Source organism: Daktulosphaira vitifoliae, unplaced genomic scaffold (assembly GCF_025091365.1).
Source record: "Daktulosphaira vitifoliae isolate Bord-2020 unplaced genomic scaffold, ASM2509136v1 Scaffold_2, whole genome shotgun sequence".
Lineage (NCBI taxonomy): Eukaryota > Metazoa > Arthropoda > Insecta > Hemiptera > Phylloxeridae > Daktulosphaira > Daktulosphaira vitifoliae.
The window spans coordinates 25,999,663-26,020,108 of record NW_026099573.1 but is presented as its reverse complement, the minus strand read 5'-3'; the positions used below and the strand labels follow the sequence as shown (position 1 = coordinate 26,020,108).

The 20,446-nt window shown below is 26.1% G+C and overlaps 1 protein-coding gene across 1 annotated transcript; it reads right to left on the bottom strand.

Moving 5' to 3' along the window:
- Positions 1-475: 475 nt before the first annotated feature.
- LOC126899497 (serine palmitoyltransferase 1) lies at positions 476-20,438 on the bottom strand. The gene is made up of 10 exons (XM_050674470.1): positions 19,928-20,438; positions 10,434-10,550; positions 10,073-10,171; positions 9,088-9,250; positions 2,203-2,335; positions 2,009-2,135; positions 1,403-1,600; positions 1,216-1,327; positions 871-1,133; positions 476-767 (listed from the first exon to the last, which is right to left on the bottom strand). The coding sequence occupies exons 1-10, from the start codon at positions 19,952-19,954 to the stop codon at positions 600-602; spliced, it is 1,407 nt and encodes a 468-aa protein (XP_050530427.1). The 5' UTR covers positions 19,955-20,438; the 3' UTR covers positions 476-599.
- Between the last annotated feature and the right edge of the window lie 8 nt (positions 20,439-20,446).

Here is a 20,446-nt window from a genome sequence, read left to right as displayed (position 1 = left end):
TTTATAAGAAAATATTTTTTAATTAAAAAATGTTATCACCTGAGCTTTTAAAAGGTTTAAAAAATATGTTGTAATCATTTAAATAATTGATTTAATTGCATAAAATATAGTTTTAAAAGAAATAAAGGCTTTATAATTATTACTATTAATATAATCAAATAAATATGCTTTTATATAGGTCAATTGTGCAAAGAAGTTAAAAACAAATTAGAGTAAAATAGCTATGAATTTATTTAACACATTTTTTCAAATTGATAACTCAAAGTCTCATTCTTCTGATTTTTTCACTAAGCTTTTGTGTTAGAAATCATTTATAATTTCAATAAAAAAAATAATTTTTTAGTTTAATTTTATTATGAATGATTAACAGTTTATATTCAATTTAGGCATGGTCAATGAATTTTCGTAATATTTTTTTTTAAATTTAAAGTTCATTTATATGCCGTTAATGTTCTACTGTTATAGTCAAAAAGTCTTAAATCAAAAAAGTTGTTTATTGATATACCTTATTATTATGAAAAAGCAATTAAAAATTCTACATAGGTAAAGTTTCTTAAAATTAATAAAACAAATATATTTTCTATAAGCCGTAAATATAATTAACTAATATATGTTTTGGCAGCATCTAGCAGTACAGTTTTTAATAAGTTTATGTTTTCATCGGTCACAGTAGTACTGGCCAATAGTCTTATGCTGGGTTTAGGCGTTTTGCGTTCCTTATAATCCAAGTAAGATGCCACAATCAATGCTACTCCTTTGGAAATGCACTACAAAATATATCATGTGTTATTTATCATTGATCAAGTAATAATTATTAATGTTAAAAATGACTAGATGATTTAATAATATTCAAAAATCTATGAAACTCACATAATTAACAATGTTTTGTAAGCATTCTTGTTGTTCAATATGCATTAAAAAATCGTCTTTTAAGTATAAATGTTTGACTGGACTGATTTCATCTGCTCTTAAGGTGAAATAACTCATCAGAGAACTATTTGCAATGGTTTTATGGATTTTAATACTACATTCACGGAGTTCCATCAGCATGTTGGGGTTTTTATCAATGCGGTCTAGAGCTTGAATAGCAGCAGCTGATAGCAGTGGTGGTGCTGAAGCTGAGAAGCAGTAACCTGAAGGGTAGAAAGTTAACTTAATACATAGACTTAGTTTAAAAAATATGTGCATAGATTATATTAAAACCAATTATAATACCAAGTCCAGAAAGTCTTTGATGGTTTATCACGAATCTAGAACCCACACAAAAGCCACCACCTGCCGCTAAAGAAGTTTCCAAGCTTCCGATGATTAAATCCACTTCGTTCTTCTAAAATACAGTTTATTATATATCTACACCTCAGTACACTATGAGTATAAAAAATTTATCGTAAAATTGCATTACTGGTATGTTGAAATGTTCGGTTACACCACGGCCTTTTGCTCCTAATATACCTATGGATATGGTTTCATCGATAAATATTCGGATTTTGTGTTTAATCCGGATATCAATTAATCTTGGCAAGTTGCAAATTTTGCCGGTGTTTATGTAGATTCCTTCAACTATCAGAAAAGCCTTTCGGGGTTTGTTTTTCTTCCCCATCTGCAAATATAAGATTTCACCTAATTTGTAGTGAGGCAAGACGTTTTTTATAGTAAGAGTTCGTAGCCTGTAAATTAGGGTAACATTTAAGTATTTTTTTCAAACTACGTTTAGATTAAAAAAAAATGCTCATAGGATAGTGTTTAAAAAATGAAAAAAAAAATGGAGATTTGAGTTAATGAAGTAAAATAATCCCCTATCCCTTTTTTAAGGATAAAACTTATTTTTTTTTGGTTATATTTTGAATACATATTTTTAATTTATTTAAACGTTGACCGACTTTTAAGATTTCTTTAACTGTATAACTTTTTTTCATTATATTTAGGTTTGGGAAGGAATGTTTTTTATATTTTCATTTGATTAAGATCTCACTAATTCATAGTGATAACTTTTCAATATAATACTTACGTTTCCCTTTTTCTCATTTTCTATTATTAAACGTTCTAAGTCATCTGGGCTATTGTGTTTGAAATATATTACTGTTGCTTTGGTTGGTTGCAACCCCTGTTGAATAGCAAAGTTGACTTCTTCGTCTCTACAAGAAAATAAATTACACCATTCATTTATTATGGATAATTCATCGAATTTTCAGGGTCACTTACACAAATACAATATCTTTAGACTTGATGTATGCCTGTATAGCACTTGTAACTGTTGAGAACCCATAAGAGTATAGTACTGCATCTTCCATGCACATGAATTTTGCAATTCTTTCTTCTAATTCTAAGTGAATATCTGCACACAAAAAAATTGATATATTTTTTATGTATAATTATATAAGAGAGGTTCTTATATTAAATTTTTTTAACGATTGTATAGAGGTTATAGTCATTAAAAATACATCTGAAATGTTTAACTAATTTTACCAAGTTAGCTTTAAATTCCAAACCCCTATTGGTCACATTTATAGTTGATTAAGTTTTATTTGAACTATTCTTAAGCATGTTATTTAGACAACTTAAATACAGCGTATACATACAAATCAACTATAAATATGGCACTTATAGTTTTTTTTTAAAATCCTTGAAGACAATGTTACAAGGGAAATTTACTAAAAATTAGATGTATACAGAATTATTCTATGTTTATAAATTATTAAATTACCCTCAATTCTTTTTTTTTTTTTTGTTATACATATTTTTCTATTATATAATATATAATTATAAATATATAATTTTTTAATAATATGTATTACTCTATATTTAATCTGTTTGATGTTTATAATGAATTATATTTAACGCATTTATATCTGTTGTTGTAAACTGTTTATGCGTACCTAGTAATGTAAAATATATATTATTGTATTATATTCGCGCATTAACGTATTATTTAAAACAATGAAATACAAATGGTATTTTTTATAAAAAAAACCCAGCACAGGGAGGTAGCGGCACAGTGGTGACGTGGCATAGTTGGATCAAGTATAATGATATCTGACAGTGATTAAAATCACTATCAAAAAAAAACGCTTCGATGCAAATCTTTAGATAGTGTTTAATTTTAAAAAATTGGTGGATTATTCCAAAAGCTTCATAAACTGCTAGTTCCTTATTAATATCCTGATTAAGATAAAGTATGTCGAATGAAAAAGGGATTATTAAAAAATAGTATTTCCCATAAAAAAATTATATTGATCAATACACTTTTCAATAAGTTATAGCATTATAAAGTTAAAAATGTAAAAAATAAAATTGAGAATTTTCACACAATAATAGCATTTGGTAGCCATTTTCACCGTGAAGACAAAATAAAGTCCGAAATTTTTTTTTTACATAATAAAGTAGATTACATTAGCTTTAATTTAATATATATATAAAAGTGTCAGACTTTCCGGAACACTTTCAAAATTTAAGTTGAAAAAGTCAATTTTTTGTGAAAAAGTTGTCATTTTGAATCCCCCCCTGTAGGCAGGTAAAAAGTCAGATTTATAAAAAAAATATACCAAATGATAGGTAAAGACATCATGCATCTACAAAAAAAAGAATTATATTGATCCATACATCTTTCGAGAAGTTATAGCATTATAAAGTTAAAAATATAAAAAAGAATTTTTTTACAAAAATCGTATTTTTTTTATTAAGTTTAATGTCTGTTTTCACCATGAAGATAAAATAAAGTCCGAAATTTTTTTTTACCATTATAAAGTATATTACATTAGCTTTAATTTAAGATATATATAAAAGTGTCAGACCTTCCGGAACATTTTCAAAAGTTAAGTTGAAAAAGTTAATTTTTTTTGAAAAAGTTGTCATTTTAAATCCCCCCTTGTGGGCAGGTTAAGAGTTAAATTTATGAAAAAAATATACCAAACGAAAGGTAATGATATTACACATCTATATAAAAAAGAATTATATTGATATGTTCATTTTTGAAAAAGTTATGGCACTTTTAAGTAAAAAAAATTGAAAAAATTTCGAAAATTAGCGATTTTTAAATTTGTAATTTTTTTGGAGGTTTCCCCCATTTACGGGGAACGAGGGCATTTTTTTCAATTTTTGAGGGTAATGTCTTCGACTAGATACAATTTGTGATCTTTTGACGTATCATTGAAAGAAATTGGTGCGGTGAGAGCTGAGAAAAAGTGGTAACAGACACAAAAAAAAAAAAATAATAAACACATCTTAGTAAAACCAATGCCTTCTCAGCTTCGCATCGAAGCTAAAAATAAATAAAATTAAAGACTTTTTTGCATGCTAGTTATCGGTATCTAAAAACGATAATCATACAATTTTTAGTGAATCTGATAAGTCGTTGTAACTATTTTTGAATATTGTTTTATTATCATATAATTTTCGGTTGTTATATTTAAGATAAGTATCTATGTTCCATCATACTTGTTTAAAAATTCTACGAATGTACTGCAGGGAAGTAAATATCATATCGACATTTTTTCATCGAAATTAAATATTATAGTTTTTATGGTAAATTATATTTAAATTTGACATATTTATGTTCCATTTCCAATACTCATTGTACAACTAAAATACAATACTTCAATACATAACCAATGTTGATTTATCGCATCGAATGGCAATGGTAAGTGATAAGAAATTCATAGCGAAAACTTGATCGCCCTTGTTTATCGAATATAGAGAATGTATTTGCACTACTTATAGATTTTATATATAATACGAAATGAAAATATCATTCAAATGTGTTGTTAAATAATGGGCATAATCGAGCTACGGCAATTTCCAATAAAATATTATATTCTCAAAATTTGAATTTACTTAAGAAAACGTACGGAACACATACATATAATATATTTTAAAATCGTAAAGGAAAAATGATATAGTGGAGGAGTTAATGAGCATATGCCTTTTTAATTACAGTTTACAACAAATACTAATTACTCAAAAACTAAATAGTTTTCTACATTTCTTAATGTTTAATGTAATTTCATGTTACAAGTTTACATGTTATTATTGGCTGCAATTATACAATTACGGATAAATAGCACCAAAAATTATAATGACATGATTGTTTGATTTGTTATCAGTTTGTATCTTTTTTTTAGTAAGTGCTTTGAACCAAAATAACTTATAAAAATACACGTGAAAAATAACTACAAAGGCTGTATGCTTTTTGGATAAAAAAATTATATTTAAAACCGTGTCATTTCTGTTTATTATCATTATTGTGCAGTTTAGACTTATTTGTTAATTGAAAATAATTGACGTTGTTGGTGTATCTCTAACAACACTACCTTTTTACCCAAGGGATATGCCAAAGACTTAAGATTATATGTACCATTAGTGTTTAATTTAATTATTACTTGTTTTGGTTGAAAAATATGCTCATGTTTTTTTACTCAATAAACTAATTAAAACAATTGAGCTCTACACGATACTGCTCAAAATGTACATCACTCAATAAGTAAATATTGATTTTTTGAAAATATCTTTAGCCGCCGTGTATTATCATACAACGCACGTCGTTTTCTGTAGCTGTAGTGGAACAAAATTGTCATAAAGGGTATTCCTTAGGTTGTAGATATTGGCAATGATGGATCAGGGGATAAGGTCATAATCCTGGCCCTGAAACCCTCCTTACGTAGTTCATTGGTCCCTTAAACCGTACATGACAAAATATAGTGAGCTTACAGTCGACCTCGGTTCCGGAAATAGTAAAACTACCCACGATTTGTATGTAAATCTCTACACGATCCAAATAACACCAGGATTAAAGGGTCTTGTGCCTTGTGGTACGCGAACAAGGAAATTACTATACAATCCGATTAATACAGGGCCATTTTAATTATTATGACCGTCGAAATATTTTATAACAGTCAGTGGTTGCAACAGAGGGACTCGTAACTATTTATCGCACGTGTTACTCATCCTTGCACGATTTTTGTTCAGTTTTTTTTACCCGAATTTACAAAAAAACCCGAACGATTGCCATTCGGTAGTCAACAATTTGTCTGGAAAAATAACGTTGTTGCGCGTGAGCTTGCTATGATAATCTCCATTTTATTATTCAAATGACGTTGGATTCGCTCAGAATGCCTTTTCTTTTAACAGATATGACTTGCATGTCAATCCCTTACCCCTAACCCTTAACACGAATGTGTTGTAAATAGTTCAGCGGTGGAAACAAAGCATATAAATCCTATACAAATAACAACTGTATGCTATCATTATTTTATAGTTAGAAAAATAGGAAAACTATTGCATAAATATTAATTATCCTAATTATCCTAATTCATTTATCAAAAATAAGATTACGTAACTACAAAATTATAAATTATATAATATAATGAATAGTATTGTGTAATTTTATGATATACATCGTTGAAATATAATATTATAATATATTTTTACAACTTTTTTAAATGCTTAAGCACAGATGGGATAGGAGTAAAACTCTTCCTTATAGTAAAAATTAATACATATTAAAAATAAATTTTCATTCTGGTTGCAATGGACAATAAAACATTTTCTCATGTATAATTCTAAATTGAAAAATTCATAAGCACGTTTATGATTTTTGGTACTCTTCAACTAATTTAGCTAACAATAATTATACAATTGTTTTTTGTTTTGTTTAGCTTTAATTATCTAAAAGGATTTTCGACAAAATATTTTTTACTTGATAAAAGTAAAAATAACATTTCATTAGTACAGTAAACGAGTATGCTTTTAGAAAAAATAACATCCTGTTATTCTAGAGATTATAAATAAAGATAAACGAGAAAAAATCGAGCCAAGGACTAAATAACTTAATTCAGGGACAAATAAAGCAAACGTAATACTCAATTTATAATTTTTCAAATTATGGAAAAAAATATCATATTATCTTTCATTTTTTAGAAAGTTAAAATAATTAGAAATTTTTACACGTATATCCTGCAGCAAAAAAAAAAAATATATATATATATACAGAGTGTTCAGTAAGTCAGAAAACGGGTTTCTATTGTTCTCATTGTTTGTAACAATGAGAACAATAGAAACCCGTTTCCTGACTTACTGAACACCCTGTATAATGTATAATATATAATATAAGATATTTCATATTAATTATTTTAATTAATTTTTTCTTGGATAAATATATTTGTCATTTTATTTTAATTAATCGCGTTAAAATCTGTCGTATAGTGAAGGGTATACGCGAATGTTCGGCGGGTATACCCAACCACAGCATCTCAGGTTTTTGTATATATTCTGTTGTTTGTAATATTTTGGTCATTGTCATAGTCACCGAAATCTGATAACAGATATTTAGGATTCTAAAATTTAGTATCTGTTATTTAATAATTATTTTTGCTATTTTATTATGACATAAAGGTTGTTATTTATTTATAATTGGAACAAATTGCTGTAACAGGTTTTCTGGGAATATTAAAATTATTATATGTAAAAAATTTGAATGTATAAATCAATAATTACGACGCAAGAATCAAGAGTTCTTTCGAGGTGGGGGCAAGATTTTTATAATCATTATTTAATGTTTTTCATTTCATGAAGCGACTTTTTTTAATAGGCGTTCATTATTTAAGGGGGGTATATAAAAATATTGTTAAGAAGTGATGGGTGTGTGGATGGAGCACCTCATGAGTGTCTATCAATATTTTTAAACGAATACTCACTAATAATTTTACGACTACATCACTAGTTGAAATATAATTTTGAAAAAAACAAACTTGTTTTTGCATAGAATTAGTGATTATTTTATCTATCTATTACTAATGTGGTTAATTTTGTTTTATGAATGAACTTTAACTATGTAAAATTTAGCAAACTTAAACCACATCAAAATGAAATACAAATATTTTATTTTAACGTTCAGGGGAAGTGGAAGTTTGCCGCCCAATGGGTAATGTCGCACAAATAGATTATTAATCTTTGAATTAACTTGGTAAAATATTGTCAAGACTAACAAATTTTATAATCTTTTAGAAGTTTATCAGATGCACTTTTTTGGATATAAGTATCAGAAAGTGATAAGGAGATAACGGTGCCCACTAAGAATTTTCTATTATTTGAAATTTATATTATTTTTTTGACGTTTTTACTAAATTTGTGAAATTATGATATGATAATTTGATTTTAATATTTTTCTGTAATTTACATGATTATATTTTTTTGACAAAAAAAGATTATTGGTAATGTTGTGTTTTGAGATAAGTACATAGGCGTAATATGAGAGGATACTAAAAATTTTAGCCGCAGAGAAATTTAACAAAATTATATGCATAGTTATATAAACATTTTTTTTTGGAGGACAGATGATAATAATTAGCTCCACCAAGACTACGGACTACGGACTACTCTTACGGACAAGATGATAAATAAAATATTATTAAATTATCAGTTTTAAATTTGTACATTTACAATCGATTTTTGACTCGAACATCTTAGATTCAAATTTATCATAATTCTTAACATCTAAGTGAAAAAATATGTGCTCTTATTGAGCACAATTAAATAAAAGCGTAAGTTGTTAGTATATGTGTTTGGTGAAGTTAAAACATTATCTATTCGAATTATTTGTGTTCAGTATAAAGTACCTTTGAAAATAAATCTCTTAGTACAAGTATAGGTGTTTTTATTGCAGTTTTTTCACACGTACCTACCACGGATATAAAGATACTAAAAACTTAAAACAATAAGAGTTGTTTTCATGTAAAAAGTTTTTGTATTCTGCAATACCATTAAAAACAAGTTTATAACTATAGAAATGTATAATAAGGAGTTGTAAACTATTTTCAATTGTCAATCTATGATAAAAATCACGAATATTTATAAATCATTTTTAGCCGATTTAAGCTAAAAAGATTTTTATAATAGCATTGGATTACTAATGAAGGGAACACATATCCCTACATCCCAACCTATAATACAAAATTGCAACTTTTATAATTCATTATGAATGAGCCATTCATAATGAATAAGCTATTCTCATACCAATCCGTTTATCAGTTATGGGTTTATCGAGTATAAACGATCTAAGGATGTTATATTGAACTGTGATAATGAAATACTTACCAATTGTACCGTAAAATGCTCTGGGGCCGCAAGAGCCTACGCCATATTTATGCACTGTGTCAATAATAACTTTTTCAATACCTTTATCGTTATTGAAATCATAATAGTTATGTGTAGCAAAATTTATACATGATTTTCCTTTGAGTACAACATTTTTGCCAACCTGTTAAATAATTCAAACGTAATTTTTTGTAAAAAAAAAATCGTATTTAACTATATTAAATCACTATCATTAAAACACATGACTACCAAGTGTGAATTTAATAATAAAATACTTTTAAGTGGAATCTACTAGATAATATTATAGAAATTTGCAGTAGCCACTCATAAATACTGTGGTTTTACATGATTACTATATCCCTTCAAATTTTAATGAAAAATTAATACCTTCTAAATCATCTACAGCAAGTATATTTTAATAAAAAATACTTAATATATTTTTTTTATAAAGTTTAAGATTTTTTTATCATATTAAAATAGAAATTTGAATAATTTAAAATCAGATGTTAAAAGTACATCTTTTTTATAATATTAAATAAAATAAAATAGCCAATATGCATACTGATACTTTTAAATTATAATTAAATCCTAATAATTAGTTAAATTTAATGTGTCTTATATTAACACAAGACTTTAATCAATTTATATAAAAAAGTTTTTTAAGTAGTTCTTCTATTTTTTATTATGTAATAACAGATAAAGATAAAATAGCTAAAAGAAATTTAATGATACCAGAATAACTTATTATGTAACTAAGTATAAATGTATGGTCGTTTTTATTTTTCAGTCTGAATTTGTAAGGTATTTTTTAAATGATGCTAAAAATAAAATGTTTTGTTTAGTTATTTCCACTTAATTGTATTAAATATTGAGGGACAGATTAGGTCTATATTTTCTGTTAAATTTAACATTGAAGGAATAAGATCAATTAAAATGAAAATAACTGAGAATTAGCATATTTTACTTTTTTTTAAGTTGTTTTTACCTTGCTTTCGACTACGTGATTCGCTAATGAAGTAGACGGTGTAAGTCGCTTACTTACTAAAGGCTGAGGATTCCATGCATTTATCTTTTTTTCTAAGTCCTTCAAATAAAAAAAAACATAATTAACTATTTTCAGAGGTTTTCAAAGCGATAGATAATGAAAACATAACACATTTGTTAATAATTAATAAGCCATAAATGAATTTAGTAAAAGTATATTTAAGTAATAATAATAGATGATAATTTCGTTTACATTTTGTGTTTTATAATGCGAGAAGAATATTAAATGTTAAATTATATCTTTAAAGTTAGCTAAGTTTAAAAAAAATTAAAAATTGTCTTTATGAGCCATTTTTGCATACCGTTTCATTTGACTCAGCTCTGTTAGATTTTCCTGGACTAGCAGCTTTCTTGATTAATATCCACAATAAAACAATCAAAATGCTACCCTCTACGTAAATGTGACTCAATAAATGCACCTATAAAATAAATAATGATAAAAATACAATAATTGCGTGCATAAAATAATATATTTTAGTTATAAAAACTTTCATAAAAGGTCGAGTTAAATCTTATAAAAGTAACTAAAAGTAATATTCTGTTAATTGTTAGTGTTTAATTCAATAGTGGTTGTCGAGTTTAAATAACTATTTTTTATTATTGTGATCGATGTGTTTATTATTGATTCATTTTTGATCAAAGACTTTGTTTATTATACGATTACCAATTTAATACACTTTGTATGTGATGATGATCTAGGTCAATTAAAACTGAACAATAGATTGTTTTGTATTTGCATACATGAATAATAATACAACTATAAATTTTTCTGCAATTTATTTTTGTACAAATAGACATTTATTATAAAACGCAGTATAGTTTGGTATAGGAGAAACTAAAACAAAATAGATTTATATACTTTGAAAGATATTCTTGAAAAATCTCATTTATATAATTTCTGAGTAATTCTGTTTGTAAAAAATGTTAGCTTTCAACCCTAAGATAAATTTGATCGCATTATTAATTTTTGTTTTAATTAATATATTAATTGTAAATAACAGCTATTAATAAACAGACTTTCAGGAAATATACAAAGAACAAATGGATACTATTTAGTATAAATACGTTTTCAAACAAATGACAAATGAAAACTCATTTTGTTTAAAAGACTACTTATAATATATTTTGACAATAATAAATTAAATGATAAATTATGTTTTAACTTGTATGAATGTAAAATAGATCTAAAGCATTTTAGGTGCAGTTTTTTCAAAAACGATACCCTATTTGAATTGATACTCAGAATGATACATGATCTTATACCGACCCGACAATTTCTTTTGAAAACAATCTGCAATTAAGAACGAAACCAGCTCTTTACATAAAGCAAGCAGGGGTGTATTTTTGCGATAACATAAACGCATTTATAGAAGGAATCAAATTACTGGGAACTTTGTCTAAGTAGACGTATCGTGGTTGTGTGGAGCTTTTGACGTTTGTTTTTACAGAAATACAATATACTAGCTGTATAACGACAAAGAAAACAAAACTTGAAATCTTTTGAACAACCACCTCCAACTTATATGTGTATTCAACGACGCCCTTTAAAATAAACTTTCTTAACGATTCTTGGGCGCATTAAATAAACACTGGTCGTGCAAATACATCGGTGTAAGTATACGAAAATAGCTCTGTGTACACTCGACAGTCGCCCGTGTATTCGCATGACTGGGTTTCATAACTCATTGTAGCGTTTCTAAATCATGTGCTCATGTCCTCCGTATTAAGCTTCAAAAGAAAAAAAAAAAGCTTTTGATTGTGTATGTTTATACCCCGTTCTGTTGATATTGGCCACAAAAATTCGTGACACGAGAGACTATTCCTCGAACAAGTCATTAATACAATTCTTCTTTTAACTTTTAACCTCACGAAACCAAAAAAAAAGAAAGCGTAAATAATATCAAGAGTGAATTATTTTTCCATAAGTTTTAGTGTAACATAACATGTAAAATGTGCAAGAAAACACGTTGTTTATCGACTTTTATTATTGAATGTAACAATTATATTTTGACATCAGTTGTCAACTTATTTCCCTGTGGCGTTATTTGTTTTCAGTAGCTGCTATTGTTAGTTGACTAACCCTCCTGCTGCAAATATCTAAACCTAATTAATACTTGGAAGTGGTGGTGACAGGAGGGGCTAATAGAATTGCCTGAAGCACAGGACCTTTTTCTAATGATCAATCATCTGAACTAATCCCCACGTCCGTCTAGTTATGAGTATAAGCATTATTATTTTTACTATCAGCCTCGTTATTGGCTATTGGAATAACGACAAAGAAAATAGGGATAACACAGAAAACTTAATTCTCATTTCTGCCCTTCTGCCCTTCTGGATGCATTATTCAGTGAACTGCAACCGTACAATTAGTTCACTTCAAAGTTCAAACGCATGCTTATAAACCATAATGAGCATAGGTAAGTAATCCGAGAATAACAACTTATTACTCGTTCGTGGAAATATCCATTAGCTTTAAAGGACGTAAAATATCAGAGTGAACAACTGTGCGATCGTTTTATGTTAAACGACAGAAAATTCCATTAAATATAAAATAAAAAAAACTATTTCCTCGGAGGTTATCTTGTTTACTTTTTTTTATAATTTTGTACAATTTTAGTTTATCACATACATTAGCGATTTTGTGGAATTTTTACATAAATTGTTTACTTTTTCACCATGTTTTTAAATGACAAAGTTTATTTTTAATTTATACGAAACGAATTTATATTACTTTTATAAACTGTAATACAAAAGCCCTAGGACAGCATTTTTTATTCAACACACGAATGAAACAATGTATTATCTGAGTAAAAAAGGGTCGGACAAATTTTCCCATTTCTCTTTTATGTGAAGTAAGCATTGAATACGTCAAATGAAATCCAATTTTTCCTTCATACTACAGATAACAAGACTCACTCAATGTCACGAATATTTTTGGCAGTGAGCAACATTTTTGTAGATTTTTGAAAAATTTCATAGAAAATTACAACTACAGAGTGGAAATTTATGATCCTAACCCTCATTCAGTGTAATATTACTGTATATGATATAAATTCCAGCAAGCTCAAAATAAAGCATCATGTGATAAAATAGGCAATAATAACAATAAGGTGTCTATTTTACAAAATCAGACAGTCGCACAAACTAAATGCTATGCTGCAACTAATAAAATCCATTTGGTAGAAACTCATGCAGCAATTTAACTCAAATCTCGTCCAAACTTTTCGAACAAGTTAACAAGTAAACAAAGCCGCAGAAACTTTATTTAGCTATAGGTTAGTGCAAGATCTCTACAAAGGACACTATCTAAAATTATTCAGTGAAGATCACTAAACAGGTATCGGTTACTAAAATAATATTAACAAGCATGGTTAATTGTAAAATAAGTTACTAGAAAATTTATTAGAACGTAGAAAACATAAAGCATCTAAAACCTCACCCTTTCCATGATTTTTAGCTGTCCTAGTTTAAAGAAAAATTATATTGTTCCCAGTATTGAGATTTTGTTTAAATTTAAGCGTTGATTTAGTTAAAAATAGTGAAAAACTTAAATTACAATATATGGTCATAAAGATTAATAACACATTTTGTTGTTTACCATAAAAGTTAGGGCTATTCCATTAAAAAATTAATTTAACTTTTAATGGCGAATTAATTAAATAGTACGTCGATTTAAAAAGTTTTAATTTGACTATCTTCTTCGAAAAACTTATTACAAAAACAGCTTAAAGTTTTAAAATTATCTGAAGGTTGCTCACTTGAGGTATTTCCAATTTAGTAATGCAAAACTTTTAGAAAAATAAAAAAACAATTAAAAATCATTGAAATATGACTTTAACTTATAACAAAATAAGTAATTTTAATAAAAATATTTTTTTTCAGTAAGTTAAAAGTTATTAATTAATAGCGCAATAAATAGTGTAATTGTTTAACTATTTTAAAAACTATCTTATCTAACTAAAAACTAACTTATCACAATTGAATATTATTTGGTTATCGTTAATTTTGTTCAAATTACGAATTTACAAAGACTCGATATAAATTCTTAATTGTTTTCCCAAAAAAATATAATAAGAAAAATTGTATAATCTTATGATCTGTTAAAAGGTGTATTAGTTAAACTGAAGATTAAAAATTTAGAACTAGAATTAGAAGCTTATAATGTATCGAAGATATTTAGGTACTTTAATCTATCAATAATAAATATAAATTAAAATATTATTAGTTTTTACGAATATTTTATTTATTGCTTCATACAAAAATAAATCTCATGAAAGATAATTTTTATTTATGTAAAATTTTATATAAATAACACGTTTTTATGTTGAAATGTTAATTTCTAACGTTTACCTTTGTTGACAAAATAATAACATTATTATTAAGCTGTGCTTTTAAAGATATTTAAAGTATTTCATATTGTCAATCGCATAGCTTTCTTATACTACTCATTACTTACATACTATTTTAAAGCAAGTTATGTTTAAAGAATGTTTTCACAAAATGCAATCCATGAATTTCTTAGTTATTACTGAAATAATAATCAAAATCATTTTATTGACAAAAAACATTGACATTTTTTATCAAAATTCTTATGAAAATCAAAAATTACTCTCGAAAGAGGAAATGGTATAAATTTTTTTGTGGAGGTACTAAAATATTGAACACTAATTTACTACAAAATAGTATACTCTTATTTACTAGTAAAAACTATGAGTCACAAAATAATCATATTACAAATTAGAAAATATTGATATTATAACAACTGTAGTTGTAAATTATAGATATAAAATATTACATAGTATCTATTTGTGACTACTCTATTCTTGATTTACTATTTTTATAATTTGAAAATGTATAAGTGATACAGAGCACATTAAATAATTTAATCTATTATAAAACGATAGAATATTTATAATAGAACAATTAAAATATTTTAATTTTAACTCCTTTTTATATAAATTTAGAATTTAATGAGATCTTTGAATATTTTTATAATTAAGATCGCTATTCTGGGTTGGAAATCTATTTTTATAGTAATAGTTTAAATATAAACTATGAAATTAGCTAAATTTTAAAAAATATATTTAGAACCAAAAATAATAAATAATTTCAATATTAAACATTGAAAGTTGTTAAAAGTTTTTGTTTATACTAGGGAAATTTACAGAAAGGCAATATTTGTTTGATTTAATTAAATGTGCCTGCACATCAGTGAAAAATAGATAACATAAATTACAATGGGCCACGTACGTTGAAAATATTTTTCTTTTCCACCTTTTAAAATTATTTTAATTTAGAGCGTTTATGCAAGATCGCGATACTACTCTAACCATCCAGTTTGATAATGCTTATTTATTTATATTAATATAGCATGTACATTCTGAGAAGGATTAAATTTTCTAAAAAAAAAAAAAACAATATTTTTGTATATATACAGAATGTAACACATTTAACTGACAACTCTTATAACGTTTGATTTAATAATTATTTTAAAATAATTATTAATTTGAAAGTGACTGATTCTTTCTTTGTCGGCCAATTCAGGACATAAACAATAAAATTAAGTAAAAATGAATATATTTGTTATTAGAGAATATATATATCATAAATAACAAAAAAATTATATGAGTGGTTATTATTGGTTAATAGTTTATTAAAATGTTTTTAAAACTGCTTAAAGTATATTATAGTAATGTAATAATAAAATAGTAAACTTTAAACTTAAAATACCTTTTTATGAAGTAATTATTTCTAAGATCACCTCATAGATATATAAAATTTAATACTTAAATTGATACCTAAAATAACCTTAAAAAATAATAACTAATTTTTTTTTACTAGTACATATTAGAACCAGTTCTTAACCGGAGTAGACTCAATACTTCTTAATCTTTAAATTTTAGGTATATCTTTAAAATCGGTTCTTAAAAATTTAAAAATTCCAATCCCTAATAATTATTACGCATACTCCATTTGCGTTATCCTACTCCATCCTACTCTATGTGTTAAAGTGCTCGTTACTTAAAATATTACATAAAAATATTTATGATAAAATTGTGATCGAATCATTATACATTTTTATAAGATATGTGTGTAAAAACTGACCTTTTTTAAATTTTGAAAAAATTTTAGACTTTTTTTATTTTAAATACAAATAATAAAAAAAATGCTTTTAACATAGTCTGAAAATGCGAAAGTCGTTAAATAAAAAACAAAATTAAAATGAAATTTTTATTGTATTATTAGTTATAGGAGTTGCTAGCTAGATGTGTTCCATTTTATATATAAATATATTTTTTTATTATATTATACACCTATTATAACAAGGTTAAGTTCTTAAAAATACCTTTTGACAATTTGATAATCAGAGAATGTTAGAAATCATGTTTTATTATCAATGATTTTGTTATATTTGCATCAAAACTATTAATTTTTTTCGATTTATAACATCAAGAATTTTTGAAATTAGTCTTATGTTCCTAATCAGTAGGTACATATTTTGCATAAAATTCAATAAATTCAATACATTTAGCTGTAAAAAATTATATTATATTTTTTATCTTCAAATAACTTAAAATAATCTAAAAACTTGTCTTGTTTAAAAAAATCAACCCCATTTTGCTAGCACAGTCAAAATAAAATTAATACTGTTAGCTTACTAGAATCTTCAACTACCACGGTCGGACATAATAACATAGTCACGTTATTCCTTACAGTTATTATATAGGGTAATATGTACAGTTATTGGCAGGGGTATAACTATTAGCATAATTAAAACTATTTTACTAATAAACAAAAGTGTGTTGATTTTTAAAAATTAATTTTTTTTTAATAATTAAGCAGATTATTCACTATATATATTTTCCAAAAACTGAAATTTTTATTTAACAGCGAAAGATACTAAATCAATATTAAAAAGGGTGCCAGTTAAAAAAAAAAAATAACTGTCTAAACTAAATAACATTAGTTCTTATGGAAAAATAATGGTGTCAATAGCTGTATATTTAAAAAAAAACCAATAATTTAAAGAGTAGTATCAAACCTATACAAATTAAGATAGCAAAATTCGAAAGATAACCACATTTTTAGTTACGATGCAAAGCTGAGAAGGTATTAAATTCACCATGATGTATTTTTTTTTTGTTTCTCTTGCCACTTTTTCTTAACTTTAACTAGACCGATTTTTTTCAACAATACATCAAAAGATCACAAATCGTATCTAGTTGAAGTAATTACCATTAAAAATTGCAAAATTTCCCTGGTTTCCCGTAAATGGGGGAAATTTCCAAAAAAATTACAAATTTAAAAATTGCTAATTTTCGAAATTTTATTACTTAAAACTGCCATAACTTTTTAAAAAATGATGAAATCAATATAATTTTTTTTACACTTAATCTGCTCACAGGGATGGATTTAAAATATCAACTTTTTTACAAAAATTAACTTTTGAAAATGTTCCGGAAATACTAAATCCTTAAACGTATATCAAATTAAAGCTTTTATCATGTACTATAAAACAAAAAAAAAAAATGTGTCCCCATAATTTTTCTTCTACGTGTAAATAGAGATGTCGTATATACTTCTTTTATATGACATACTTTTTATTTAAATTGGACAATTTCCCCTTTTACAGGGGGTGTTCAAAATTTGAATCATACACATATAATTATCACATATAATCTCCTGTCCACAAGGGGATTCGAAAAAGCAATTTTTGCACACAAGTTAAGCTTTTTTAAATATAATTTTTGAAAATGTTCCAAAAATATAGACACTTTTATTTAATCTTAAATTAAAGCTTATATTATATACTTTACTATGAAAAAAAAAAAAATTCGAAATATACATTTTCTTCATGGTGAAAATGGCTAATAGCAAAAATAGCATATTTTCGTGTTAAAATTCTGGGATTTGTATTTTATTTTATTTTAAAATATCTTACAAGAGGAATACACAGACTTTCATGAATATTATACAATTTAATTGACATAGAATAAAGTTCATAAGACATAAGAAGTTAACCTTATTTAAATTTTTTTGCTTTTTAAAGTCGAAAAAGTAACTTTAAAATTTGAATTAGCTTAAAATGCCATTTTATTAATGGACGAAAGCCATGAACAGTTGCCAAATTGGTAACACTTGTGTCTTTCGCGCTAATAACCGAGGTCCGATTTCGTCAGTGTCAATTGATATTTTGCATTTTTTTTGAGTTAGAAAAAAATTTTCGAATCATTTAATTTTTATCTCATTTAGATTCGATAACTTCAATAAATATGAAGGATGCATCACTCTAGTCTCCCCTCATGATAAAAAATTTCTTATTCATGTTAATATTATTTTACTATGCATTTTTTTTATGACTGTGATTTATTTTTCCAACTTTCCCTTAACCTAATTTTTTCAACGATACATCAAATGATTAAAATTCGTATTTAGTTGAAGATATTACCCTCAAAAATTGAAATAAAATCCCTTAAACAAATAAAAATTAGCTTAAACAGCTTTAGCCATACAAACAATCAAAATAATTTATTTATAATATTTTTAAAATATTTATTGTCGATTAAATTTGATATGATAATAGTATTCAACTACAAAAGTAAATAATTTTACTTTGTAATATATTAATTTTTTAACTCTATTTGTATGTGTTACTACCAGTCTAAAATATTCCAAATTTTTTTGTAACATGTTGCTATATAAATCAAAAATCTAAAAAAAAAATAATTTAGTTTCACCTGAATTTAACAATGGATTTTTACAATTATAATCAAATTTTATAATACGCTCAATTGAGTAGATCGTTTTAACAACATTTTTTTTATTGGTTTTTTAATTAAACTAAATCATTAAAATTATTTAAGTTCTGAATATTTCAATTGTAGAATTTTTTTAAATACCAAAAGTTGATTATATATAATTACTATGATTTATATTTAAGTAATCTATTATGATAAAAATGCAAAAAAATATAAAAATAGAGCTTTCCTGATAAATTTACTGTAAATAGTAATTATAAAATTTTCTGACTACATATTAATTTTGACAATACCATATTTTTCTATTTAGTGATGTCAATTTCAAACTTGCAAGTTGAGCTAAAAGTTATGGTAATAAATTCATTTTTTTTTTTTTGTTATAAACTTTTACTTTAAAGGGCAATAATAAGTAAGTAAAAAATGATTACTTTTAACATATTAAAAATCAAAATCAATAATAATTTCAATACAATTAATTATAAAAATTATATAATCTATAATTAAAAAAATATATATATATATTATATTTTTGATTCTAAGAATTACTAATCTGGATATAATTAAGACAATAGAAGTTGATGTAATTATTCACCAATTTCTTAGAATTAAACACTATCTACAGATTTGCATCGAAGCGTTTTTTATGATAGTGATTTTAATATTGTCAGATTAAATCTATACTGGACCCAACTATGGAACGTCCCCACTGTGCCGCGACTCCCCTGAGCTGAGTTTTTTATTCATAGGTATTAATGAAACATTTGCAACAATAGTAACAGATTAAATAATACACTGATTAAAACCTGTACTTTTCTTAAGGTGCCAATAACTGCACCCATTTACCCTACGTATATTTAGATTTTTGAATATTACAATAGTCACGGTTAGGGTGGGTCGTATAATGGTAGTAAACGACCTCGATAGAGGTCGGTAAAACTCGCTTCCAGGCAACGCGAATAACTTGTCAGTACTGACAGATAACGTTACTTGATAATTGTGTTATTATGACAGCAATAATTGTATGGCAAAAAACTCACTTGGCTCAGAATGTTGTTAATTGACATTTCGGCGATGGTGCGGTACGGACATACGCATTTTACGGCAAACGGCCGTACAAAGAAACAGTATGGCCTGGTTCGTTGACGGTCAGCAATACCGGACTCTTTATAAATTACACACTTCAATGTGCGTTTGTATAGGGTCGACTGACCGGCGGGGAAGCAACGGAAGTGATCAAGTGTCAAGGACTTTTGAAAATATGCAAATTCACTCCCGTTGTCACTTTTATACGTCTTTGTACACCTGAACACTTTGTTGTCACGATTATTAAATTCGGGTGCAACTAAATTAACACGGAAAAACAAAAGCGGCACAAGACGACGGCAAATGTGATTTTATTTCACATACAGAGCAAAGATGGACGACCGGCTAAACAGGGCTTAGCGCTGGTGCAAACCATGTGTCGCTACGGCGGCAGCAATAACCGATCTCTTCCCTTCGAAACGCGACCGTTTTTATTCAACTTCCTCCCTCCAGCTGATCTACTGCTTACAATA

Bases quoted from the DNA above. Each gene is read 5' to 3' on its own strand.
- LOC126899497 (XM_050674470.1), bottom strand. From the start codon at position 19,954: ATGTCAATTAACAACATTCTGAGCCAA. The intron at 1,601-2,008 runs GTAAGTATTATA...TTATATTTGCAG, and splicing joins AAAATGAGAAAAAGGGAAAC to ATGGGGAAGAAAAACAAACC. The intron at 768-870 runs GTGAGTTTCATA...TATATTTTGTAG, and splicing joins TACAAAACATTGTTAATTAT to TGCATTTCCAAAGGAGTAGC.